The sequence below is a fragment of the Carassius auratus genome, chromosome 15 (assembly GCF_003368295.1).
Source record: "Carassius auratus strain Wakin chromosome 15, ASM336829v1, whole genome shotgun sequence".
Lineage (NCBI taxonomy): Eukaryota > Metazoa > Chordata > Actinopteri > Cypriniformes > Cyprinidae > Carassius > Carassius auratus.
In genome coordinates this window covers 13,080,733-13,107,564 of record NC_039257.1, presented here as the reverse complement: position 1 = coordinate 13,107,564, position 26,832 = coordinate 13,080,733, and the positions used below count along the sequence as shown (strand labels likewise).

Below are 26,832 nucleotides of genomic sequence, written 5' to 3'. Positions count from 1 at the left end.
TCTCTTCGGCTGTGCTCCAGTGGCACGACTGTGTTTCTAAATGCAAAAAAATGTTTTATATAAGAATGAAATACTAGTCGATGAAATGAAAGCCTGCAATTGTGTGATCCATATGCTATGTTCTTCTCTAATGAAGACTAATTAGATGAATTGTCCTAAATAAAATGCCAATTAATAATTGATTCTCATAGTTTGCTTCTGTGAAAGTACTGTACAACATAATAATCTAAGCCCCTTGTTAGACATGGTGTGGTTTGAGCCCAAGAAGTAAATAATGCATTAAAATTATAATATGACAAATAAATTAAATTTGAAAAAAAAATAAAAATGCAGTGACCAGGGAATTGGTACAATTAAATAAACTAATAATACACACAAAGACATTCTTAACATAACATCAAAGACATTTTTAATCCCTCAGTGTGACCTTTGACCTGTACTCATAATTCTATATGACTGTCCTTTCCATTTTATACACAGTGTTTCGTGTGTGTGTGTATGTGTGTGTGTGTGTGTGTGTGTGTGTGTGTGTGTGTGAATTAAAAGTGGTTGATAAAAGTGGTGATATACCAAATATTTAATAAATATTTACTGCAGTGTGTAGATTCTACTTCTTTTTATGTGTTTTTCTCTAAAAACGATTAGTAAAGGTTATATTTTTATTTGAAGTAAAGATAAGCATATTCTTTCCTTGTAATTTATTGTTTCTTTAGCATTTAGGCATAAAAAAGAAAAAATGTGTAACGAGGTGTCAGATGCAGACAAATGCTGTTATGGTGTTATATTTTACTGCCTTTTTTGGCATCTCAAACAATTATATGCAAAAGTCTTGATTGCTTGAAATATCACACACTTCTCATCCACTCATACTACAGTAATCATCAAAACAATATATGAACCTTTTGCTAATTAAGATTCTGTTTAAAGAATCTGGTTTATTCACTTGGATAAGAGGTGAAGAGTCTTAGGCTAATAAAAAGACATGTTTAGCGTGATATGAAAACTGTGTGCTACACTCACACAAAAAAGGACAAGTGAATAAAAAAATATTTTATACAGTGGTGGCCAAAATAATTAGAACACAGTATTTTCCCCAGCTAAAAAAAAAATTGGTTTAAGTCAAATATTAATATATTTCATTGTAGTGGGTCAGTAGGAAATATCAGTTTACATTTCAAAACATTCATTTTGCCATTAATTGTAATAATCCAGTGATTGTTTGCACAAGGAGTGTTTTGTTAAATATAGAATAAAGTATATGGCCCTAGATATTATCTCTATCCTCCCCAACACTGCCATCTGGTGTTGAAATGTGAAAATTACGCTAGACGCATTAATTCGACTGATAAATTTGTATACAAATGCATCCGTTCTTTGGTAACTCCCTTTTAAATACAAATCCCTTTTAAACTATTGAAGAAGAAAAAAATAAACAGATATCCGCCCAAGTGAACATGTTTCGCTCTTATCCGAGAAATAGCCTACACCTACTACTACTTTTCACATATTTACATAATTCTTGATTTAGATCTCAAATACGCTTAAATATTATTTTAATACCTTCTTTTCAAGTTTAATCCACATATCTACCATTAATGCTCATCATCAACCGGAAGTCCACGCGCGCTGCCTGAGCCCCTCCTCTCTCTTCCGCTCAGATGTCCTTGTAGCTATGGAAACTCATCAGCGGCAGCATCCTCCAGTTTGTCCACCCCGTCGTCTGGACAGCTAAGATAAATTTGTATATAAAAAAATCTCTTCAAAATGGCGATCCGGCGTCAAATGCTTTCCTTGGCGCTCTTCTCGTGGCTGTGTGAGTAAGATGGCTTTATTTGCTGTGTATGAGTGAGTAACGTTAGGTCTTGTTGAACAGGCGCTCGTGGATCCGTGTGATGGCATTCTCGCGCTGACCGCTGCTGCTAACGCTTTACTAGCCATTTAACGCCACGCTCAAACACAGCTCGCGTTTTCTAGTAAGATGGGAACGTTAACTTACTACTGTTAGAGCAACTGGTTTATATCGACGAGTAGTGGAATACAACGACCGTGTCTCAAAACCTCAGTCAGCTGCCGCTTAGACGGATTGTTTGGGCGCGTTCGAACGTTCTAATAGGAACATTCTATATTGGAAGATGCTGTTTATGTAGGTAGTTCACAAGGGATTGAGACACAGCTCTAGTTTGTATTCCTAAGCATGCTTCTCATGCTTGTGCGATGTCTGTGTATTAATAGCCTAACTGAGAATCGCTTAAATCAGATTACCATTGAAAAAAAAATAATAAATAAGAGGTAACGTAGTGTACGTTTAAAAAGAAGAAACAATTACTAACTGAATATAATTCCATGTTATTTACAATGAAATGAAAATGTATTGTGGTTTAAATATATATTAAATGTAATTAGTTCAACTTTGACTTGTGTAAATTCATAATTATGTCTGTTGCTTTTGAAATATAGTGTGTACTGGCAAGAATATGGTAAACTAAAATCTAATGCCATTTCAGTTAAAATGTGAATGTCATGAAATATAGTTTTAATTACACATTAATGATGATGCAATTTAGTAAATTTAAAATATATTGAATATCAAGTGCTTTAGTGCAGTATTCTATTATTTAGTGTCATCAACACATTAAAATAAGTGTACTTCAATCACGACAAAAACATTATAATTTCAATGTACTTTAAAGTAAATCTTTTAAATTGACATTACAGGGCTTACTTTTTAAAAGTTGAATTATGTGTGTTAAGAAACAGACATTAAAGTGTACTCTTTTTAAGTACACGTTTTTATTTCAGAAATATTACAGTATTAATATAGTTTCTAAAGAAATATGCTTTAAGATTTGAAGTACACTGTAAGTGCACATTCAGTACACTTAAGCTCACTTCTTTTTCACAAGAAAATGAACTATTTAAGATCATTGTTGAATTATTTCATTGTAGCTGACATGTTTTTGAGGTATTGCAGGTCACATGTTATTGGACTCCACCAGATCTTTTCATTTTCTTCTCAGCACAATGTGCCTCTGTGCAAGTTGTGTGATGTGTGAAGAGGTGTAGCTTCATTCATTCATTCTCAAAGCCCTTGCTGTTGGTCAAAGTGTCCTGAATACCAAACTATTTTAAAATGGGCTCAACTTCAGCCTTCATTTTCACTTTGTCCAGTGACGGGATCTTTGTATCTTAGAAAGTGCTGTCAGAACTGTGGAGAAGAGTTTTTGTAAACAATCACGCGCTAAAGAATGTCTCAAGCCAAAGATCACACCACAACCTCCCCCTTCTCTCCCACTCTTTCTTTTCCCATCAATTTTTAGGTCACTTCTTTGTCAATTCTGAAAAAGCACTTTTAGTTAGTCTGTTTGTCTTTTAAAATGCTACAACAATCAGCTATTGTCTTGCAAAGTAATTATTCACCAAGTAGGACATCAAAACAACCATAAACCGGAAACATAATTAACATAAATTAAAACAAATTAAAAGGGGGGCTTTTGTTATGTTGTTCAGAGTGAAAATGCTGAAATGTTTTATTAGGATTTGTGTTTTTTAAACTGTTTAACAGTTATGTTCTTCATACACATTCTTCTCATATATATATATATATATATATATATATATATACACACACACACACACACACAAAGAAAAATAATGTGATAACAGTATAAAAAAAATAATTAATTATTTAATTATAATAAAAAAGTATTATCTTCAAATGCAGAGATTTGATTTACAATTTACACACTTGCTTTTCCAACATAACATTAGCTTTTCCTAATCTTAAAAGAAAAAATGAATCTAATATTTATGCAACATTCTTTTGTTTGATGTAAACAGGGACCTTTCTAACATTGTCACTTCCATACAGTGACTGCATGCTTCCCAGCGGTGGATAATGTAGCTTATCTAATCTGGAAATGTCAACAGCAGTTGTAAAAATAGATCATGATGCATGCGATGGGAAAGTCAGCCTTGGAAACGTCACCGGAAACCTTGAAGTCCTCCAGCTGTGGCAATATGATTCTTTGCTCTAGTCTTCCATAAAGTGCCTCTTTACAGCGGTTAAATGCAGCAGGATTCAGTTCATCCGTTTTGTCAGAACCGTCCCATGTGTAGCTATTCCTCGAGATGACAGTCTAGGTGATGATATAACACCACCGATGTTGGGCTTGTGCAAACTGAAGTCTGTCTAAGTCCATATGGTACGATTTTAATCTGATGCTAAAGCCACAGATTATCACATATGGATCACTGTAAATACACTCTGTGGATTTCATGAGATTATGTGAAAGTGGAAAATGCATCTGGAAATAGCAAATGCCCTAAACCCCAAATTATTTTCTCATATGAGTGAAGCCTATCGGGACTGTCAGGCTTTGCCAATAATTTGTTTCATATTTGCCTTTTCATTATGTCACACTTTCTGGCCTTTCTGAGTTAGTGCAGACAGACTAATAACTGAAAAAACACACAAGCTCTTCTAAATATATCCATTAATTTTCAACAGAAATGTGTTCAGGTCCGGATCTAGTTTCCCCAAGATACTTACAAAGTTTATTCTTCCATTATGCTTTCCATAAACACCATAAAAATCTTAAACTGAGTCACCCATTACAAAAATTCATCAGGTTTTTTCGTCTTTTACATTAAAACAGAAAAAAATAATCAGAGAAGTAGGTATAAAATACTGTAGAGGCTTTTTTTGTTTTTAAAAATGAAACTATAAAAAAAAAAAAAAAAAACATGTCTGGGATTGGGTCATATCCGATATTAATTCTCCACAATGATTCTCATCATATTCTCAATACTGTAGTGCAGTGATGAAAAATGTTCCTGCCTGCACACAATATATTAAAATCAGAATACATTAAAGCCAGTACAACAAATATTATAATTGAAACATCTTAAAAGAGCTATATTTAAGATGTTCATTTAATAAATTATTATAAATGAGTGAAGAGGCAACACAAAATGAGATTGTTAAAGCAGTAATGTCTAATAAATTATTTACTTTTTTTATTACGTATTTTATATAACATTGTTTAAAATACAAAGTATACCTTTTTGGTACACATTGGTATACAAATGTCTTATTTTTGTACTGTCCTTGACAGATCGGTTATCTGTTCTTTGTCATCTCTTGCAGGCAACAGTACAGCTTCTGCTGTTATTCTCAGAACAACTGAAAAATCAGTATGGACAAATGAATTTGAGTGTAAGTCTAATATAAAGCTGTTTAGTAATATTACTAGTTACATGTATATGTATATGCTTATAAAATAAATGTAACTGTACTCCATTACAGTTACAGAGAAAAATGTGTAGGGCTAATTAAATTACAGTTACTTATGAAAATGTGAATGGGAAGCTAGAATATGTTAAATAATATTAATTTATAGCTTTGCATTTTGATATGCTTGATGCCTCCTGCCATTTAAAGGTCATTTAGTAAAGCAATGCTATTCTAATGCTGAATTTCTATAGTATAGTAATAGTTATATAGTAAATAGTAAAAAATATTAACCTTCCCAACACTGAAGATTACTTCATTAATTTCTGCATAAATTGATAGGCTGTTTCTTGTCTCTTTAAAGCGATTGAGTTGACCTGCTTGATAGAGTCCATTTCTACGAACAATCCCAGAATTGAATGGAAGAAAATTAAAAATGGTGTACCCAGCTATGTCTATTTCCAAAATAAAATTTCAGGTAACAACTTCTTTCTCTCAGATAATAATGCTGTTTATTTGATGACTGTGTTTAAGCTCAATTCAACTGAGCTGAGCTGCGTTATGTTCTCAGGTGACTTGGAGCACAGGGCTTTGCTGAGAGAGCCTGCAAACCTTCTGATCCTGAACGCCAGCAGATCGGACACGGCTCAGTATCGCTGTGAGGTGGCGGCCATCGACGACCAGAAGCCCTTTGATGAAATACTAATCAGTCTCGCTGTAAGAGGTACTGCTGAAATAGTTCCTCCCAAGCTCAGCAAGGGGAACATTCTGCGAGGTTTAATCCATGGTTATAATTCTCAGTAATGCTGCACTGAAATGCCCCATGAGAACAGAATTGATTGAACTGTCCGGACAAAAATGTTTTAGTGGGCTTGAGGGGAGGATGAATATGTTGAGCAGATCAATTTGCGATGCAGTATTATATGTAATGGGAATGCTGTTTTACATTTGCAGTTCTCTTAAACTTTATTTAAATTTGGTCTGAAATGACAATTCACCCTGGTTATTTATTCTAAATACTTAATGAAACCTTGAAAAAAGCTGCTGTTTTGTTGTGGATGTGTTGCAGTGAAGCCGGTGATGCCCAGGTGTAGTGTGCCGGAGGCGGTTACGGTGGGTTCAAGCATTGAACTGCGCTGTATTGAGAACGAAGGCTTTCCACAGTCACAGTATCAGTGGTTCAAAAACAACGAAGAGCTGCCAGAAGACCCAAGAACCAGCAGCAAGTTCTACAATTCTTCATACACCATGAACACTGAGACTGGTTCACTGGTAAGTGTTTTGTGCTGACATGCTAGTAAAAACCACTTACGTTTTTTTTACTGCGCAACCATCGGAATTGCAAAAAATAATTATTTGTTTTGCTGTGTTTACACTTTAAAAAAATAATCTGCATTTGAATGGATTGCATTAATTTTACATTTATTTAAAACACCAAACTGGAATGGAGAAAGTATTTTAGTATAGCAAAAAAATTGCAAACGTAGGCTTCATTTTGACACCGACATTTCAAAGGACCAATCACAGTTTGTTTCATGCAGAGGCATGTTTCGGGGCATGGAAATTTCGCCACAATAACAGACTCTCGGACTCTATGCCGCGTACTGTACATTTTACACATACTATTGAAAATCTAGTGTTTAGTTGATCCTAATAAGCGCTCGTCATCACAGTTGCAAACACGACGGCTTTCTTCATTCTTTTTGCATCTTTGTTTCCAGGAGGAACATTAAAGAACGCAACACACGTCTCATGGAAATCCTGTATAACTCAACCAATCCGATGGATTTCCACTTTTGTTTCCATTTTTGTGTGCCATATGCATCAGACATTTAGCCAATGGTACGTGGTCCTCATGTCATTCCAAACCTGTAAGACCTTCGTTCATGTTCGGAACACAAATTAAGATATTTTTGATGAATTCCGAGAGATCTCTGACCCTCCATAGACAGCAAGGATCATAAAACGATCAAGGCTTAGAAAGGTAGCAAGGAAATCTGTAAAATAATCCATGTGACATCAGTGGTTCAACCGTAATTTTACGAAGTTACGGGAATACTTTTTGTGCCAAAGAAAACAAAAATAACAACTTTATTTAACAATTTGTCTCCTCTCCATCACCGACACCATTTTTTAGAGTATCACATACGTAAACAACATATGCAATGTGTGTACATGCATACATACTTTGCCAGAAGATGAAATGCTGAATTAAGTAATTATTTTTGTTTGCTTTGCACACCAAAAGTATTCTCGTAACTTCTTAAAATTATGGTTGAACCACTGATGTCACATGGATTATTTGACAGATTTCCTTGCTACCTTTCTGAGCCTTGATCATGTTATGATCCTTACTGTCAATGGAGAGTCAGAGAGCTCTCGGAATGCATCAAAAATATCTTAATTTGTGTTCTGAAGATAAATGAAGGTCTTACAGGTTTGGAATGATATGAGGATGAGTAATTAATGACAGAATCTTTGAGTGAACCCTTTAATTATATGTCTTTGTTGTTTAATAACAATTTGAGGCTTAGATTAAGCTTGTCTGTTTTTTGTTTTTGTGGCCAATTCAATGGATTTTTCTTGTTGTATTTTACCAGTTTTAATATTAACTGGCCTTTTGCTAAGTGTATGATTTACATTTGATCCACAGAAATTGCGGTCGGTGAAGAAAGAGGATGCAGGTGAATACTATTGCCAGGCCAGAAACGAGGCAGGATGGTCAAAATGCAGTCCTCAGATCATGGAAGTGTGTAAGTTTGCCTCGTAAATATGCTGGTCAGTAGCTGCACTTTGAAATAATGATGAAGCTTTTAATATAGAAATGATTTATTCACCCTCATGATGTTCCCAGTGCATTTATTTTTTTAGTGGAAAACAACCACAAATACATTTGATATATTATTATACTTTGTTAATAATAGTAAATGTTTCTTAAGAACTAAATCAGCTTATTATGATGAATTCTGAAGAATCGGGTGACACTCTCTTTCATTCATTTGAATGTAATTTCTTTCTAGATGATCTGGACATTGTTGGAATATTCCTGAAGGTTTTAGGTGGAGTGGCAGCGTTTATATTTGTCATTGTGGGGATCTGTCAGATTCAGAAAAGCGGCTACTGTTCCTGCAAAGACCACAGGGAAACCGAGTGAGTAAAAAACTTAACCACAAAATGAACCTTAAGGACTGCTCTGATTTGATCTGGAATTGAATGCACTTTTGGTAAGATTGCAATGCTCTGTTTCATACAGTTACAAAGTACCCCAGCATGACAACAGGATGGACTACACCCGTCCAGATGAGGTAAGGCTGTGTGGATCTGTGACGTGATAAAGCACCACAGATATCATTGTCATTCATTAGTGTACATTTAGAAGCTGTAGTCAACACTTTGAAATGTTCTTGGAGGATGGATGAAATATCATTCAAGATCTGTTAGTGTTTACCTTCTCAGATTACACCACGCCGTTTCTCTGACTGCAGATATTGTCTTTGTATTAATACAAGCCAAGCTTAAAGTGTTGTTAGTGCAATCCTCAGAATAATCTCGGCTGGATTTATGTTTTGCTTCTGTAGTGTCACATTTTAACTACAGATCATTTGCCTGCTCTCTGTTTTTCCTCAGGGGCATTTCCGCCACAAGTCCTCCTTTGTCATTTAAAATTAAAAAGGAAAAGGAGACGAGCACTTAAGCTGTGTGAAGGCCTTGCGAGCTGACTTCTGAACTGTCAAATTGTGGATTTTACGCAGAGGTGCGACTTGAGCGTCATGGCTTGCCAAAGTTATTACAGAAAGGAAAACTACTGTGTTAAACAGGGAATTTTTACTCCCCTTATTTTGATTTCAAACAAACACAGGTTTACTTAAAACTCCACAGTTTATATAGAAAAGTGACATTCAGTCGAACAAAACTACGATTTATCGCTATTACATGCATCTTGTTCAGTAACAAATCATTGTTTCAGCAAATTGAAAAGGACTGAACTTAAGAAGTAACATAAAAGATGTTTTTTTTTTTTTCAATTAATTGTGAATTTCTGAAGATCAGTTGCTGTTCAAATTATAGCTAGGTTGCAACTGCATCCAGGTGCTGCTGTATTTTTGCCCTAAAGTAGTCAACACATAATACCAGTGCAAGAATTGACATTTCTTCAAGGTAAATATTATATTTCCCGCTGGAATTATAATGTGTGACTATCCTGTCAGTGTAAATGTGTACAATGCCATGCCAAGACTGTTTTATCTGGGTCACTTTTGAGAAGAGGATTTTATGTGTTAGTGTTTCAGTAGTAGTTATTGAGTTGATGCACTATACATTTGTAGCCTTTTAGTTTGAGATTCAATCTCCGTAAAGTCAGTAGACTTGGTTGTGCAAGATGATTCATTTACTTAGTTTCATTTTTGAAATATCCCTCTAGATACAGATCACGCACTTGTGGGTTTTTCAGAGTGCCATTTCTGTGTTTAAGTGACCTTCAATGCTTTCTAATTGTTTTATACGTTTTGGACATATTGTCCAGGTTTTTTCACTCTGTGTTATTGTTTTAATCTGTTTATAATGTCTAGGTATATTGTAGTTCACTCCAGAGTAGTAGTTAGACTGTGGGCCGTGTCACAAGAATAAAACTGATTATGTGGAAGCAATCAACATTGTCCTTTCATTTTATTTTTAAAACATAGCTATATATGTAATTGGACCATTAAATTGACTTTTTTCCAACTTCTTATGAGTAACGTGAGGCACTATGACAATATATATTAGTCTTCCTCATGACATGTCCCACTGTCTAAAAGCAGACTGTTTATAGAAAAGCAAATGAAAAAGAGAAACTGGGTTTGATCTTAAAGGGATTGTTCACCCAAAAATGAAAATGTGATGTTTATCTGCTTACCCCCAGAGAATCCAAGATGAAGTTGACTTTGTTTCTTCAGCAGAACACAAACCAAGATTTTAGCTCAAACCAATGCAGTTTATCAGTTTTATAATGTAAGTGAATGGGAATCGATCGATTTGTGTCTTTACACATCTTGTTAGTTTTATTGTATGTTTAGGCGGTGATTCCCATTCACTTCAATTATATGACTGACAGACTGCAATGGTTTGAGTTAAAAAATCGCCGTTTGTGTTCTACTTAAGAAACAAAGTCACATAGATCTTGGATTCCTTGGGGGTAAGCAGATAAACATCAAATTTTAATTTTTTGGGTGAACTATCCCTAAAATTGTCTGATTTAATGAATAGGCAAATCTAATAGATATACCTAAGTAAAATTTAAATGTGCTCTCAGACTGGGGCCAGATACTGTATAATCCAAAATGTAAACAAAAGTAAAAACAGTATCTCTTATCAAACTATTCAAAGTGTTTGATGGCAAAACATTTTATTGTACCTTTTTGTTTAAGGCTCAGATCTTAGCAGATTCATTATATTGACTGCCAGCCAGTCAATGGACAAAGAGAAGCTAAATTTGGTGTAATTAAGCAGTTAATAATAAACTCACACTCTTAAAAATAAAGGTATTATATGTGGTTCCATGAAGAACCTGTAACATCCATGGAACCTTTTCCTTCCACAAATGGTTCTTTCTACACTAAGAAAAAAAATATTTTAAGAAGCTGAAAGGTTCTTTGGGGTCCATAATAGTTTCTTACTGGCATCACAAAAAAAAAAAAATCTTCTGGAACTGGCGATGCTCAGCCACAATATATTCAAACAATTCTGTATTTTACTTTATAATATAACAAATACTTTATGAAATTACCTTACATTCCAGCTATGGTTAAATGTTGAATGTATATCCTTCATTTTTAAAGTTACACTGCAAAAAAAATTATCCAATCAATATTCGTTTTCTGACAAAATGTTTTTTTTTTTTTTTTTTAAGCATAACCTAACACAATTTAGTGAAGTTTATTCATAAAATATGTGTAAGAAAAATTAACAATTCAAGACGTCTTACGCAAGGATGTAAATGTGTCTTGTTTTATGAATGTTTCGATATATTTTATTGTAAAACAAGAAAAATATTGATTGAGAATTTTTTTACAGTGTATGTTATTATAAGGAAATGTGTCACATGTTAAACAGTTGTCCAACTATTTTTTTATTATCTTTAATGTGTGGTTTGTGTGATGTGAAATCAAAATATTATTAGAGATGAAATCTGAATAGCATTACCACCAAGCTGTTTAATTCTTTACACCTCTACACTATTGTACCCTCAATAAATAATCCATTACAGTATGCTAAAATTATAATATTCTCAGGTACAGTTAAAATAAGTGACCATGTATGTGTACAGTAAATGTGATCATGTAATCGGTTTTCTTTTACCGTTGTTATTTAATAATAAAGAAATTCTTCTATTAAATGATCACATCATTGTTTCCCAATCTCAGAGCTGCAGAGACTTCTATTATGAAATAATAAAGAACTTTTATTTTGAAATTACCCCAGCAGGAAGATCAAGGAAGTGCGGGAGTTTTTTTTGTTTAATGGGCAAATATCCTTCCTGACTTCTGTCATGCTCTAAATTGAGCTACTTTAATGAAATCAGACAGAAATAAGTATTAGATTTCAAGCATAATATATTGATATATCCACTTAATCGCGGATAATAAAAAAACAGTCAAATATCTTATGCGCTCGTTTTTGAAGGCCACTTGGTAAAAGGTAAGCATCCGCGCGCTAGAGAACCTGTAGCTGCTGTCAATCAATCGGGTGATCTGTGATCATACAGCAGTGACACTGACACCCGTCCATCAGACATGAGCTTCTTCGGCTTCGGACAGACCGCGGAGATCGACATCGTGTTGAATGACGCCGAGACCAGGAAGAAAGCTGAGCACAGAACCGAAGATGGCAAAAAGGACAAATATTTGCTTTTCTACGATGGTGAAACTGTAAGTGGGAAAGTTAACGTGACTCTGAAGACTCCTGGAAAGAGGCTGGAGCATAACGGGATCAAAATCGAGTTCGTCGGACAGATTGGTGAGTCAGCCGTGTGTGAATGGACGTTTAGAAACAGTCCTGGTGTTTTATGTAACGTTATGTATATATACACACACACATGTCGTGTGATTCACAGAGCTGTACTATGACAGAGGGAACCACCATGAGTTTGTGTCGTTAGTGAAGGATCTTGCTCGACCTGGTGAGCTTTCACAGTCCCAGACCTTTGACTTCGAGTTCACTCATGTGGAAAAGCCCTATGAGTCTTACACTGGCCAGAATGTCAAACTGAGGTAAATTACTAAAGTTACCAATCAACCAGAAAGCATTTAAAACTGGTGCATGAAGGAAAACTATAGGTAGTGTTGGTTCTGTAAACCCAGAACATTATGGGAGTCAAAAGTTTTTGTTAGTTTTTTAAATCCTGCATTTATTTGATCAGTAATTCCGCAAAAACAGTAATATTGTGAAATATTGTTCTATGTATAATAACTGCGTTCTATTTGAAATTATTTTAAAATGTAATTTATTCCTGTGATCAAAGCTAAAATGTTCTGTATCATTACTGTAGTCTTCAGTGTCTCATGCTCCTTCAGAAATCATTATAATTTGCTGTTCAAGAAACATTATTATTATTATCAATATTTAAAACAGTTGAGTACATTTATTTCAGTATTTTTTTGTATCTATCTGTATATTTTTGTATATTATCTGAAATAAAAAAGCTTTTGTTCTATTATACACTGTATTTCAAAAGCTTGGAGTCAGTACATATATAATAATTTAGTTTTTGTTTTTTTGGAGGGGGTTTAAATTATAGAAATGAATCCTTTTATTTAGCAAGGATGCTTTAAATTGATCAAAAGTGACGATAAAGATAAAAATTTATATTTCAAATAAAGGCTGTTCTTCTGAACTTTCTATTCATCAACGAAACCTACAAAAAATAGTTTTTAACATAATAAATGTTTTTATTTTTATTTATTTTATTTTTTTGCAGCAAATCAGAATGTATGAATGGTTTCTGAAGGATCATGTGACTGGAGTAATTATGCTGAACATTCAGCTCTGAAATCACAGGAATAAATTACTTTTTAAAATATATCAAAATAGAAAACAGTAATTTAAAATAAAAATGTTACTGTTTTTACTGTACTTTACTGGCTTGGTGAGCAAAAAAAAAAAACATTACAAGTCTTACTGTTCAAACATTTTGTCTGGTAGTGTACAACATTATAACAGCATGGAGTCAGTACCTGAATGTACAGTGTGTAAAATGTCTTGTTGGGAAGCAAAGAACGTTCCTGAATTTCTTCATTCTGATCTGTTTAGATACTTTCTGCGAGCAACAATCAGCAGAAGGCTGAATGATATCAGTAAAGAGATGGATATAGTCGTGCAGACACTGTGCACCTATCCAGAGCTGAACTCCTCCATCAAGATGGAAGTAGGAATTGAAGATTGTCTCCATATTGAGTTTGAATACAACAAATCCAAGTGAGTATCCATGTTGTACCATTAATATAATTATTATTTTGTAAAGAAATGTGTGTGTAGATAGATAACTAGAGAGATGTTGTGAATGTGCTTAATAATATTGCATACAACATATATAATTACCGTATTTTTCGGACTAGAAGTCGCACCTGAGTATAAGTCTCATCAGTCCAAAAATATGTCATGACGAGGAAAAAAACATTATATAAGTCGCACTGGACTATAAGTCGCATTTATGTAGAACCAAGAACCAAGAGAAAACATTACCGTCTACAGCCACTAGTGGGCGCTCTGTTTTCAGTGTAGACTACAGGAGCAGTGAGCAGCATAGAGCGCCCTCTTGCAGCTGTAGACGGTAATGTTTTCTCTTGATTCATTTCTCTCGGTTTATGTCAAATTCATTTTGATAAGTCGCACCTGACTATAAGTCGCAGGACCAGCCAAACTATGAAAAAAAGTGTGACCTATAGTCCGGAAAATATGGTATATATTATTTGTTAAATGTCACAATGCAAAAATAGTCGTAAAATCTAATGTTTTTTATTTATAATATAATTTCTTGTCATAATTTTATTTCTTGCGTCCTGTTTAGATACCATCTGAGGGATGTTATCGTAGGAAAGATTTACTTCCTTCTTGTAAGGATAAAGATTAAACACATGGAGATCGGTATAATAAAACGGGAGTCGACTGGAACAGGACCCAGTGTGTACCATGAAAATGACACCATTGCCAAATATGAGATCATGGATGGGGCACCAGTGAGAGGTAAAGCTAAACATTTCATCTGTATTATATTATGTTACTATATTATAAGTCCATATTGTATTAACTTTTTGTGGCTTCTGTTAAGATACTTTTCTGAAATCCATTATTTTCACATGCACTTAAAGGAATAGTTCACCAAAAAAAAAAATTCTGTCATTATTTTAACAATGTCTTTGCTACCTTTCTGGACCTTGATTGTGTAAAGACCCTTGCTGTCTATGGAGGGTCAGAGATAGGGCTGCACAATTAATTTAATTTCTAATCGCAATTACAATTATGGATGCCAAAAAAAACGTAATCGTTCAAAGCGGCAATGAATCGTTCAAAATCCAATTATGTTGTTCTGCATGCTTAAGATGTGTTTTTTTTATTTTCTATGTTATCTTAAGGGTTTTTCCATTGTTTTAGTATAACATTATAATCCCATTAAAATTTTTTACTTTAGTTGACATTTGAGGCTTAAAACTAGAGTTCGACCGATATTGGATTTTGCTGATACCAATAGCTAGGTTGGACCACACTGGCCAATACCAATTAATTAACCGATAGTTTTTAAAATGGATACTGAACAAAAACTAAAATAGTGCTTCACTTACAAAAAAAAAACTGTACTGAACCATACTAATAGTAGTAGTAGTAGTAGTAGTAATAATAATAAAAGTATTAATAATAATAATAACAGTAATATTAATAGTAAATGTTAAAATTACCACACTCTAATAGGGCACTATGAAATCACCTAAATTCCATTTTATTTATTTCCAAATTCCATTATAAAATTTTTCTGGATTCTGTTTTTTCCATTTAAATTTCTCCATCCTTTTTTAATAGTTAAATTAAATTTTATTAATCATAAAGCAAGTCTAATTAATTAAAATAATGAAACTTATACATTTTGACATCATTTTAATAAAAATTTAACAAAAAATACATTATTAGGGCCCTATGGAATGTTTTATTTTTTCTCAATATAAATTTTTTTATTTTTACCAAATTCTGTTTTAGCATGTCTAATTATTTGAACACATAAAACAACTTAATTCTTTTTTTTTTTTCTTTTTTTTTTATAAAGAAGCCTAATAATTTTCCCCCTCAAAAATTACATTGTAAATATATTTACATGTTCATTGTTATCAAATCAAGACAAGAAACATTATTTTATTTGTCTTTTAATTACTGAAAATTAAGCAAACTTTTTTGGGGGAAGGGCAAAAAAAGGGGATTTACTATTACAATTAAAACATGGAAGAAATGTTGAGTGATTATTCCTTAAATAATGTTTGTTTCATTTTAGTAGTAGTAGTAGGCTATGTACATTCTACTGAAAAATATACTTAAAAAACGGACTTTTATTTTCACGGGTTGCCGTGATTATCTTTACAATTTTGTGCATGTGATATGATGCTTTTATTCAAATCAAACAGTTAAATGCTCATAAAGTGACACTCAGAACAGTTCTGGAAATGTTGGACGAAACGCGGAAAACTATCAGCATGGATTTTTGACGATAACCGATTGTTCCAGCAATCAACTTTTGGTGCCGAGTAATCGGCAAACCCGATAAATCGGTCGACCTCTACTTAAAACTATTGAAAAGCTTTTTTTAGCTTGTTTATTTACATATAAAAATACAACATGCAGCTGCATCAAACAATGGTGTGAACATCATTCAATGTAAATTGTGATAAACGCAATTAACATTCGCAATTACAAAAAATTACAATTTCAAGGGAGTAATTGACAATTATGATTTTTGTCATAATCGTGCAAACACAAGTCAGAAAGCTCTAGGAATTTCTCAAAAATATATTACTTTGTGTTCCGAAGATGAACAAAGGTCTTATGGGTTTGGAACAACATGAGGGTGATTAATTAATTAAGAATTTTCATTTTTAATATTATGGTTTTCCTCCCTTATAACCTTTTCAGGCGAATCGATCCCCATCCGCTTATTTCTTGCTGGATACGAGCTGACACCCACCATGAGGGACGTCAACAAGAAGTTCTCCGTGCGTTACTATCTAAACCTAGTCCTTATAGACGAGGAAGAGCGGCGATACTTCAAACAACAGGTAATGTAACATTACATAATACTTGTTACTTACAAATGAGTAAAATACATTTCTGTTCATTCTCAACAGGAGATCACACTCTGGAGGAAAGGAGATATTGTGAGGAGAAGTATGTCCCAACAGGCCACCATTGCCTCCCAGAGATATGAAGGATCAAACTCTGAAACTGTGTCAGCACAAGCCAAAGAGGACAGTAACTAGACACAAGACGCTTTATGTTCCGTCCGGATCTCAAATGAACCTCGTTACGTCAAAATAATGTTTTACAATCTCAGAGGGATCAACGTGACACGTGACTTTTGCCGAAAAAGTGAAATCATCGCTTCTTGAGATCAAAAGTGAGAAAAGGCAGTCCAACTATGTGTATAGATTACAAAATATTTTTTTATTTCTCTTTCCAATACTCCATACATTTCCATCACACAATAGTTTGAAATGCCAGACACAATCTTTTCATGTGTACGCCGCTGTTTTCCTGCTATATGTTTGAATTGTGCTTCATGAAGTTGTAAGGCTCAATACATTCCTCTTCTTGTGCTCAGATTTTGCTCAAGTCAAGTACACTGAGAAATCAGAATCTAGCTTCTGTACCTTGTCCTGTTTAATGAGCCCAAATAGACATTAACTGTGATATTTTGTTAAATTTAGCGCTTCATGTACTCTTTATAGAGCTCTGCACAGTATTATTCTGTCATTTGGGGTATTACAAAAGAAGACCTCCATAGGAATGTCTATTAAGGGAACTACTAACTTACTTAACAAGAATATTTTTATTATACACTTTTCTTTTCTTTTGATCTGGTATCTTAAGTGTTTATTTCCTATGATTAAGAATCAGCAGAATCATCGTTTAGCACAAGGTTCCAGTATTCTCAAGAGTTTAATTCTATAATAGAGAAAATTCTTCTTGTGATTATTTTTTTTTTCATGTGTATGTCTTTGTATTATACTAAATATTAGCTGTTCAGGTGATGAGGTATGACTATTTACAACAATGCAACCATGCAAACTTCTGCAAAAGGCTCATTAAATCAGCCCTACTGTAATAAAATGTACTAACCTCTGCATTCAAGATGACTTCCTTTTTTATCCAGAGTTAAAATAACCTATGTTAACTGACTTCTCATGACTTTAGAGAAATCTGGTATTATTAAGTGATCTGAAGAAGACAAGCACAAGCAAATATTTTATTAACAAAACCATTAAAATGTTTTAAGATTATTATTTGCTGATTTGGTATTTTGAGGTAACATGAGTATACAGTAGATTACATAAAGAAAAGACTGCCTATAAAATTTAAAGTGAGAATCATAACATAATGAGATTATATCAATTATACATTATATCAATTATACATTGATTTTCATAATGGATCTTTATTCTCCAAACTCAAGACAAAGTCAAATTCCTCTTAGAAAAAGATAAAATAAGTATGAGCTAACAATTTTAATTAACAGTTATATCAATGCTAATATTAATTATATTAACAAATAAAAAATAAACTGCTCTTCACAAATCCATATATCTGAATATCTTAATTTATATTTTTGTTTAAATACTTTTAATAAATTCAAAAATGTATATTTAATATAAATGACTTTTATTTTAGCTATGGGTTCTTGTAGATTATTTTCCCCCCATAGAGGCTATGAGGAAAGGCGCCCAGCTGGGGTTTGGTGGGATTTACCTGAACCCTGATGTGTGTGGGGGGGGGCATTTACAAAATATCTTAATAGAACATAATCTTTAGTTAATATCCCGACAAATATACCCCAGCTACTTAAGGCTGATTTTGTGCTCCAAGGTCACATATTATACTTTAAAGTTGTAGCTGCATTATAATTATACATTATACACATTATAAGTTTCATGTTGGAGTATATATATTTTACATAAAGTGGTGCATGTGCTTGCATATAGTTTTCGTTCTTCATGGTTAATTAGGTTTTACATAGTTTTCACTGGTTGTGTTTGAAACAGCATGTGTGCCTGGATGATAGACACATTTGGAAACAATGAGCAGAGGGAGAAATTCTGTCCTGGTCTGTGCTCTAAGAAGAAGTTTGCGAAACGCCAAGGAGATCATTATATCCTGAATAGCTCCAATGTACCCTGAGAAACGACTGAGGTGTTGAGTTTTTTGCTGTTTCTGGTCAGGCGTTCATCAGTGCAGGTGGTGGAGACACAGATGTTTATGTGGTGTTTTGAAGGACAGGTGGGAAGGGACCTAAGAACATCTCCTGCCTGGTGCTTGAAAAGGGAACCCTGGACTCAGCTTTGGCAAAAAAAGAGAAGGTAATAAACGTTTTCAGTGTAAGTTTATTATTTAGGACCGGAACACTGAGTGGTAAAGAATCTCCAGCAGATGGCAGGATTGAGTTATATCCTTACTGTTGTGATTTATAATCAGCCAACCTGGGCCGTGATTGGAGGACTGCGCCGTCCCAGTGACCAATCGGCTTGAAGGAGAGGGGGAGGGCTTCCACATTGCCATGAAAGGCCTAAATGGGGGAAGAATTAATATTGGTGAATTGTTTCATTACTTTGATTTGAAACCTTTTTTGTTAACCTATTTATTTTGACAGATTTGTGTTCTGGTCATTTTAACCCAGAGAGGATTTTCTTTTTCCTGAAAATGCTAGTTAATGTTATCGCATGGGACTAAAACTTCCAAACTTTGCTCACAGTTGTTTAACAGCTTCCTTGTTTTATACATTTGGGGGATTTTTTTTCCCCTTTTTGTGTTCCAGGTCAAAAAATTACGGGCCTAAAAAAATGCTTATACATTTCTTGTTAAGCTATGTTGGATTCAATCATTTTATCAACTTGTTTTCTTTTTTTTTTTTTTTTTTTTTTTTTTTTTTGAAGCTGATTAATCACAGGCTTAATTTTCTGAGTTAATGCAGCTCAGTTTCACTGGCAATCACTGGCAAAATAATGCTTTTTTTTTTATCAAAAATTCAGATCAATGAGGCCTGCGATCAATCATTGGCTGCAATTTGAAAGAAAACAAAGATTGAATCAAATATTTGGTGATAATATATCATAATGCAAGGATTTTCAGCACAGCACAAGGCTTAAAGTAGTTATTTTGCTTCTTGTTTCCTTGGAGCGGCTCATGCATCTGTGCTTCTGGCCCGAGATCACATGTGATCTCCATCTGTGTGTGGAAACAGTTTGGAGAAACACAATCGAACAGCCAGGTACCAGCTGTATTGACTAGCACTGATCTGTTTAATAGGATTCAGTCAAATGTCTGTTAAATCAGAAATAGGAAGTTACTGTTGACATCTGTGTTCAGTTCCTGCAGTGGCTGAGATGGACACTAAGCTGGTAGCGTCTCAACTGCTGGTGCAACAGTTTTTGTTTTATAAAAAACTTGTAATAGTTGTAATAGATCTAATAATATATTTAAAATAATATAAAGAATTAAATAAGTTCGTAATATATATATATGTCTAAATGTCATCACTGATATATAGACTATAACTGGTCTTTCACACTCCAGCGTCTGTTGATTTTGATCATGAGATGTCAACAGTATTTTATGCAGAAAGTTTGTGCCTTAAACTTGTGAATTAGTAAATCTAGATTAGAGTGTTTATTATAAAAGCACACTGAGGAATTTGGTTTGTTTAAGGTCAAAATATTGTCAGTTTACTAAGTGATATGTAAAGAAAAACACTGGTTATAAGATTTAAACATTTACAAAAGTTACTTTTAGTTGAAATCATATAATTAATGCTAATAAATCCTCAGATTAATTCAATATTAATCTTAAAAAATTAAGCAGAAATTATTATTTTTTAGAAAGGATGCTTTAAATTTAGTAAAAGTGATGATGATAAAGACATTTATAATGTCAATAAATATTTTTATTTCTGATAAATGCAGTTCTTTTGAAATTCTTTCAAAGAAACCTGAAAATTTTAAACTCTGCTTTAAACATAATAACAATAATAATTATAATGTTGTTTTTTTTAGCAGCCAATCAGAATATTACTGGAGTAATGATGCTAAATAAAATCAGTTTTGAAATCACATTACAATGAAATCGCATGAAAATACATTACATTTTCAAATATATTCAAATAGAAAGCAGTTCCTTTGAACAGTAAAAATATTTCAAAATGTTACAATTTTTTGCTGTATTTTTGATCGGATGAATCCAGTCTTACTGTTCAAAAACTTTGGAATGGTAGTGTGTTTTGCCAGCATGAGTTTATAATGTTCTTCAAGTCGATAAAAATAAAAACACTATACAATCTCAATATATTTAATGCATCATTATAGTATTACTGAATGAAAAGTACAAAGGTATGCTTCTAGGCACATTAATAAAATGTATATTTAATGGATATTTATTGGTTCAGAAATGAAACAAGCAGACACAGGATGCAAAAGAAACCTCTAAACAACTGGACTGAAGTGAGACACTTTCACTTTCATCCTTCACAGCTTCAGTACTTCAGTTCTTGACTAAAAGAGGAGCAGGTTCCCTCTGCTCTGCTGATAAGATGCTGACTTGTTTTTCACCTGCCTTGTAGAAAAATGAATGCAAATGCTGAACATCACATGTTGACCATCACTTCTAGTTCATTGCAGTTAAGCTCTTTTGCATATGTTTTTTGGACGTGCTTTTCCCTTTTCCTGTTGACATAGATGAACGTTACTTTAATCAACGGCACAGTGAGAAAGATTCCCATCAACATTCAATCACAGCAGCATATATCAATAGAACATATGTCAAATATAAAAATAAATAATAAGATAAAACATTTTAATTTGTTTAGTTATATTTAAAAAAAAAGTGTTTGGCTTTAAAAAGTGTTAATTGAAGGACTGGAATAGTGTTGATTACCTGTGGATTAGATCTTCTATGGGGTAAAGGTCAGGCGAGTTTGCTGGCCAATTAAGAACAGGGATACCATGGTCCTTAAACCAGGCACTGGAAGCTTTGTCACTGTGTGCAGGTGCCAAGTCCTGTTGAAAAATGAAATCTGCATCTCCATATTGTTGGTTAGCAGCTGGAAACATGAAGTGCTCTAAAACTTCCTGGTATAAGGCTGCGTAGACCTTGGACCTCAGAAAACACAGTGGACCAACACCAGCAGATGACATGGCACCACAAACCATCACTGACTGTGGAAACTTTACACTGGACCTCAATCAATGTGGATTGTGTGCCTCTCCTCTCTTCCTCCAGACTCTGGGACCCTGATAACCAAAGGAAATGCAAAATTTGCTTTCATCAGAGAACATACAGTAACTTTGGACCACTCAGCAGCAGTCCAGTCCTTTTTGAAGGAAGACGCTTCTGACACTGTCTGTTGTTCAAGAGTGGCTTAACACAAGGAATGCGACAGCTGAAACCCATGTCTTGCATACATCTGTGCGTAGTGGGTCTTTGAAGCACTGACTCCAACTGCAGTCCACTCTTTGTGAATCTCCCCCAAATTTTTGAATGGGTTTTGTTTCACAATCCTCTCCAGGGTGCGGTTATCCCTATTGCTTGTACACTTTTTTTCTACCGCAACTTTTCGTTCCCTTCGCCTCTCTGTTAATGTGCTTGGACACAGAGCTCTGTGAACAACCAGCCTCTTTTGCAATGACCTTTTGTGTCTTGCCCTCCTTGTGCAAGGTGTCAATGGTCGTCTTTTGGACAGCTTTCAAGTCAGCAGTCTTCCCCATGATTGTGTAGCCTACAGAACTAGACTGAAGGTGTGTTCCATTAGACTGTAAGTGTACTGCGAAGTGGACTTCACAGGGTACTCTGCCATCTTAAGTGAGATTCCAATCCGAAGGGAGCGAACATGTTCAGTTTGAAGGGCACTTCGCACGGCACAGGGAATAAGGGAACATCGATACATAACTTCACAGAAAGTGGAGAGTGATTATCCCCCAACTGTCATTGCATGCAGCACGTCATCACCAGTCAGAACAGTCAACTAACGATGGAGGAGTTTACGAATGTGTGTAAGTATTCATACATTTCGTCATTGTTATACAAATGACAGTATTTTTTAACGGTTATTGTTGTGAATATTACATATAGTATTTCTGATGATTATAATTTACCTCAGTGAATGCAGCCAGCTTAGCTAGTTTGTGAAGTAAAGTGATTTTATTTTAGGTAGTTGTAAAATAGTGCTAGATGTGTCATTGTGTGTGTGTGTGTGTGTTATGTTATATTAAAAGGCTTTGCATGTGTTTTGAGTTAATTAGCTGATTAGAGTGTGGCACCAGGTGTCTTCAATATTGAACCTTTTCACAATATTCTTATTTTCCTTAGTTGTCCGTTATAATCATCAAAATTAAAAGAAATAAACATTTGAAATATATCAGTCTGTGTGTAATGAATGAATATAATATACAAGTTTCACTTTTTAAATGGAATTAGTGAAATCAACTTTTTGATGATATTCTAATTATATGACCAGCACCTGTATGCCATCATGCTTTTAATATTTAGTTGTCCTTGCACTGAGATAAAGAACAGCCGAGCTGCCTGCAGAACAAATGACCAGCCCATTCGCAGTTCACACTTTTATGGTTTTCATCCTCTAATCTTATTGTAGGAGTTCTCTCCCCCAAACTCCCTAACTTTGTTCCCAAGGATGTCCTCATTACGTGGTTATATTGGTCTACCTTGTAAGAGTGGCAGCCTGCCAAATAGCCTGCGTCAATAACAAAGTGATTATTCAGTGTATTTTCTCATTTTTTCTTTTTTTATCAGAAAACCATGTTTGAAAGACATTTGGCCTAGAAGAGTAACTTAGTATCAATACACAAGCCAACTTTATCTTAAAATCTCAGGATAAATAAAATACTTCATCAAAACCACCCATGAAAAAGTTGGCCATTCAATAGCCTTCTATGACAACCAGTGTTATTCTGAACAGAAATTTTATACTTGCTTATAACTAGCAATTTTGGTACCCATAATACCAACAAGAAAAAAATATATATTTCTGTTATGGCCATATTGGAAATCGGGGGCTCGTCCGGGATCTCAATCCGAGAATAGATAATTGTAGATAAAGTTCTAATATTTAATATACTTGTTAATAAAATTTGTTTAATGCTGGGTCAATCAAATGCCACATCAAAGAAATGTGCTAGTTTAACATAGTTAGAACATTATGGTAAGTGATCAAAACAAGCACCACCACTTAAACACTTGAACCTCACTGAGGCATTTTCCACTTAGAACCCGCTTCTTACATCTCTGCATTCATCATGTAGACAGTTATATATGTATAATGCTTTCAATTCCATATAATGGCAATTTGAAAATAACAAAATAAGTGGAAAAGGCTTAATTACAGAGTAAACAATATCTTCAACCAGAATATTCACAATAACATTCAGCATTAACACTATTATCAAAACATTTCTTCCAATATTTAAGTCATTAAACCACAAGGCTATTTTTTTTTTTTTTTTTTTTAAATTATCATGAATACACAAATTAATCAATGGACACTTCCATGTAACTTCCATGTTCAGATGTTTTACAAATTAAGAGTCCTTCTTGTTCCAGTAAACAAGCATGGCAGACACTGGCATTTTTATGCTCTACATCATAAAACAGCATTTTTAAAGGCTCCCATTTTATTTTCTGCTTTACAGCCTTCCCTTTTCTCAAAATTTCTTAACTCATCTGAATGGTCAGAAAATATTTCATTTGAAATGAAACCTGCTCTGCTTCAGAAATCTGTCAACCGCTTGACAGACAAAAGCGAAAACTCCTGAGAGAAACGGAGGCACAAGAGGCACAAGAACAGCTGACGCTAAAAATTATCGTCATGAATTTAACTGAATGTCTAAATAACTGGACAAATCTGAATCTGTAAACACAACTGTTACAAAAAGTGGACGTCTGCATCCCGTCATAATGTATAACACACTGACAAAATACTGTTCTTGGTCCCTGAAACGGTTCGAAACGATGACAAAAAGAACTTTACAAAGTGTTTAGGCATCAAAACACAGATTAAACTTATAAAAAAACATATAATACTTTAGAAAACAAATCGAAGATTTTTTTTTCGACATGTAACTATATTTTACTATACTTTATTCTGTATAAAAAGTTAGCCAAATTTATCGTCACATTTGTCGAAACCCTTCTCCACGTATGTTTGGCTAGTCGTTAGTACATTACTAGTCTTGAGGGCCGTTACACCAGTGACCCGGCGTGGTTCTGGGTGGGCACCATGATGGGCACGGCCCCCATGCGGGACAGGGTGGCAGTGTTTATAGGCCTGTTGAGTGGGCGCGGGGTCTGTGGCTGCGGCCCCTCAGTCCTCTGTGTGGAGCAGCTGTTAGGATTGAGGACTGCAGGAGTGTGATGGCGATGGGGGCGGAGTGTGTGATTTGGTGTGCCGCTGGCGTTGTATCCAGGCAGGCCGTGTAGAGGGTTGGGCTCCCCTGGGCGGAGGCGGTAGGTGGTTGTGCTTCCAGCGGTGGTGAGGATGGAGGCAATGTCCGAGGCACCAGGAGGGTATGGGTAATGGTTGTTTTGGAGTGGATGCTGAGGGTCCTGTACAGGAGGGCTGGTGGCTATTGAGGACAATGTGCCATTCTTTGATATGATGTCCGATCCTGTGCCGCTTTTAGCCCAGGAGACACGTTTCGGTGCCTGTGCATCTTCCCTTAAAGCAATAGAAAGCAGATACTATGATACACACATCTAAACTATAGCATTATGTATGAAGTGCAAAAATCAAGTACAGATATTCAGTGTTGGGAAAGTTACTTTGGAAAGTTTAAAGATTACAAGATACCCTACTTAAAATGTTATAAGTAGTGTAACTTCAATGACTTTATTAAAGTAATGTAACTGATTACATTTGATAACTTTCTGATTACCTAACAAATATTTTCAACTGTTAGTCATTTTCAGGCATTTAAATCAGGTAGGTTATCCTTACCCTAGTAAAAAAAGTCTTTAAATCTTTACAAATATTTTTTTTCATATTACGTATAGTTCAAATCTATTAACATATTTACTGACATGTCGCTTGAGACTTACTGATAAGTTTATTTTAAATTCAACTTTATTTGGACTACTACTTGTGCACAATGCACATTTCTTAAAATTAAGCCTAAAATGTGTTTTAAAGTCACTATTGATGTGGATTGTGTGATCTTTGAGTAATATTGCTCTTTAAATGCAAGATATTTAAAGTGTACCTGAAGGACAATAATTCCAAATGCCTTCACATGTAACCCCCTTCATAATCGTTAACAACTGTAATTTCATTACACAATTTTCTTAGTAACTGTTACAGATTACAGTTACATTTATTTTGTAATCAAGTTTCACAATGGCATTACATATAACTAGTTACACTGCAGATATTGTAATACAATATTATAAATATATGACACATGCTCACTTGATGTCATTGGCCATCTCCTCTTCCGTGTCACGGTTTCTCCTCAGGATGAAGATCAGGAATAAAACTAGAGCCATCAGACCCACCACGGAGCCCACTGTGGCCCCGGCGATCACCCAGACGTTGTTAGCTTTGGCCACAAGAGGAACAGTTAGGTTACAATTATAGTGAATGCTAAAATCTACAATATAGAATATTACATCAATCCTTTTGAGAGATACTTACGGGTGGAGACCTCTAGATTGATGTGGCAGCTGTCAGTCCCAGCCGTGTTGCTGGCGCGGCAAACATACTTGCCAGACATGCTTTTGGTGAGGTTGCTAAGTCGAAGGGTGCCCTGCCTCTCATCTGAAAATAGAACCAAACATTCATAATATCATAATTGAACTTCAAATGCATTTTCAATAGAGTTCACCCCTTTGTGACCTATTGTAGCATGTGACTGCTTATTACTTATATGGGTGTTTATTCAATTACAGGCACTATTTACATTTCCTCAAAAAAGACTTGCATGGTTTAAATGTCTGAAAATGATTAACAGGTGAAAACATTCTTTAGAAATTTCGAAAAGTAGTCAAAAAGTATTCAAAAGTAATCAGTTACATTAATAAAGTAATTGAAATAGTTACACTACTTTTTACATTTTAAATAGAGTAACTTGTTATCTATTACATTTCCAAAGCAAAATTCCCAAGCTATAATTTGTGGAAAATTGACATTTCATTCATATTTTAAGATTAAAGAGTAAAACGATAAAAATTCGTACATAAAATGCATTTTAAAAATAGCAAAGGTAAATAATGAAGGCATGATAGTAAAAACGATAAAAAAACAAACATTTTGGCCATAAAAGTGCACAAAGTTGAAGAAACACCCTTATATGAAATATGAAATAAGAGTGTAATCC

The 26,832-nt window shown here is 34.3% G+C and overlaps 3 protein-coding genes and 1 pseudogene across 3 annotated transcripts in view; 3 read left to right on the top strand and 1 right to left on the bottom strand.

Moving 5' to 3' along the window:
• The first annotated feature begins 1,644 nt into the window (after positions 1–1,644).
• On the top strand, positions 1,645–9,865 carry LOC113115161 (junctional adhesion molecule C-like). The gene is made up of 9 exons (XM_026282506.1): positions 1,645–1,813; positions 5,147–5,215; positions 5,595–5,708; positions 5,802–5,954; positions 6,300–6,502; positions 7,884–7,983; positions 8,251–8,380; positions 8,484–8,535; positions 8,858–9,865. Exons 1-9 carry the CDS (start codon positions 1,765–1,767, stop codon positions 8,891–8,893), a joined length of 906 nt encoding a protein of 301 aa, XP_026138291.1. The 5' UTR covers positions 1,645–1,764; the 3' UTR covers positions 8,894–9,865.
• Positions 9,866–11,691: 1,826 nt separating this feature from the next.
• Positions 11,692–17,593, top strand: LOC113115160 (vacuolar protein sorting-associated protein 26B-like). Its single transcript, XM_026282505.1, has 6 exons — positions 11,692–12,223; positions 12,321–12,477; positions 13,517–13,681; positions 14,274–14,449; positions 16,379–16,521; positions 16,591–17,593. Exons 1-6 carry the CDS (start codon positions 12,001–12,003, stop codon positions 16,720–16,722), a joined length of 996 nt encoding a protein of 331 aa, XP_026138290.1. The 5' UTR covers positions 11,692–12,000; the 3' UTR covers positions 16,723–17,593.
• Positions 17,594–17,772: 179 nt separating this feature from the next.
• Positions 17,773–23,287, top strand: LOC113114597 (isobutyryl-CoA dehydrogenase, mitochondrial-like; annotated as a pseudogene).
• Positions 23,288–23,978: 691 nt separating this feature from the next.
• Positions 23,979–26,832, bottom strand: part of LOC113115542 (endothelial cell-selective adhesion molecule-like) — a 33,991-nt gene continuing 31,137 nt past the window's right edge. Inside the window, exons 5-7 of the mRNA XM_026283124.1 lie at positions 26,151–26,273; positions 25,926–26,055; positions 23,979–25,178 (exon numbers count right to left, since the gene is read on the bottom strand). Coding sequence (XP_026138909.1) covers positions 24,704–25,178; positions 25,926–26,055; positions 26,151–26,273 — 728 coding nt within the window. The 3' untranslated portion in view covers positions 23,979–24,703. The remainder of the gene's footprint in view (positions 25,179–25,925; positions 26,056–26,150; positions 26,274–26,832) is intronic.

What these genes read in the sequence shown, in the direction of transcription:
- LOC113115161 (XM_026282506.1), top strand. Translation starts at nt 1,765, where the DNA reads ATGGCGATCCGGCGTCAAATGCTTTCCTTGGCGCTCTTCTCGTGGCTG. An exon ending in GGCGCTCTTCTCGTGGCTGT is followed by an intron (nt 1,814 to 5,146) that starts GTGAGTAAGATG and finishes CATCTCTTGCAG; the next exon opens with GCAACAGTACAGCTTCTGCT. An exon ending in TCCTCAGATCATGGAAGTGT is followed by an intron (nt 7,984 to 8,250) that starts GTAAGTTTGCCT and finishes ATTTCTTTCTAG; the next exon opens with ATGATCTGGACATTGTTGGA.
- LOC113115160 (XM_026282505.1), top strand. Translation starts at nt 12,001, where the DNA reads ATGAGCTTCTTCGGCTTCGGACAGACCGCGGAGATCGACATCGTGTTG. An exon ending in CGAGTTCGTCGGACAGATTG is followed by an intron (nt 12,224 to 12,320) that starts GTGAGTCAGCCG and finishes TGTGATTCACAG; the next exon opens with AGCTGTACTATGACAGAGGG. An exon ending in GGATGGGGCACCAGTGAGAG is followed by an intron (nt 14,450 to 16,378) that starts GTAAAGCTAAAC and finishes TAACCTTTTCAG; the next exon opens with GCGAATCGATCCCCATCCGC.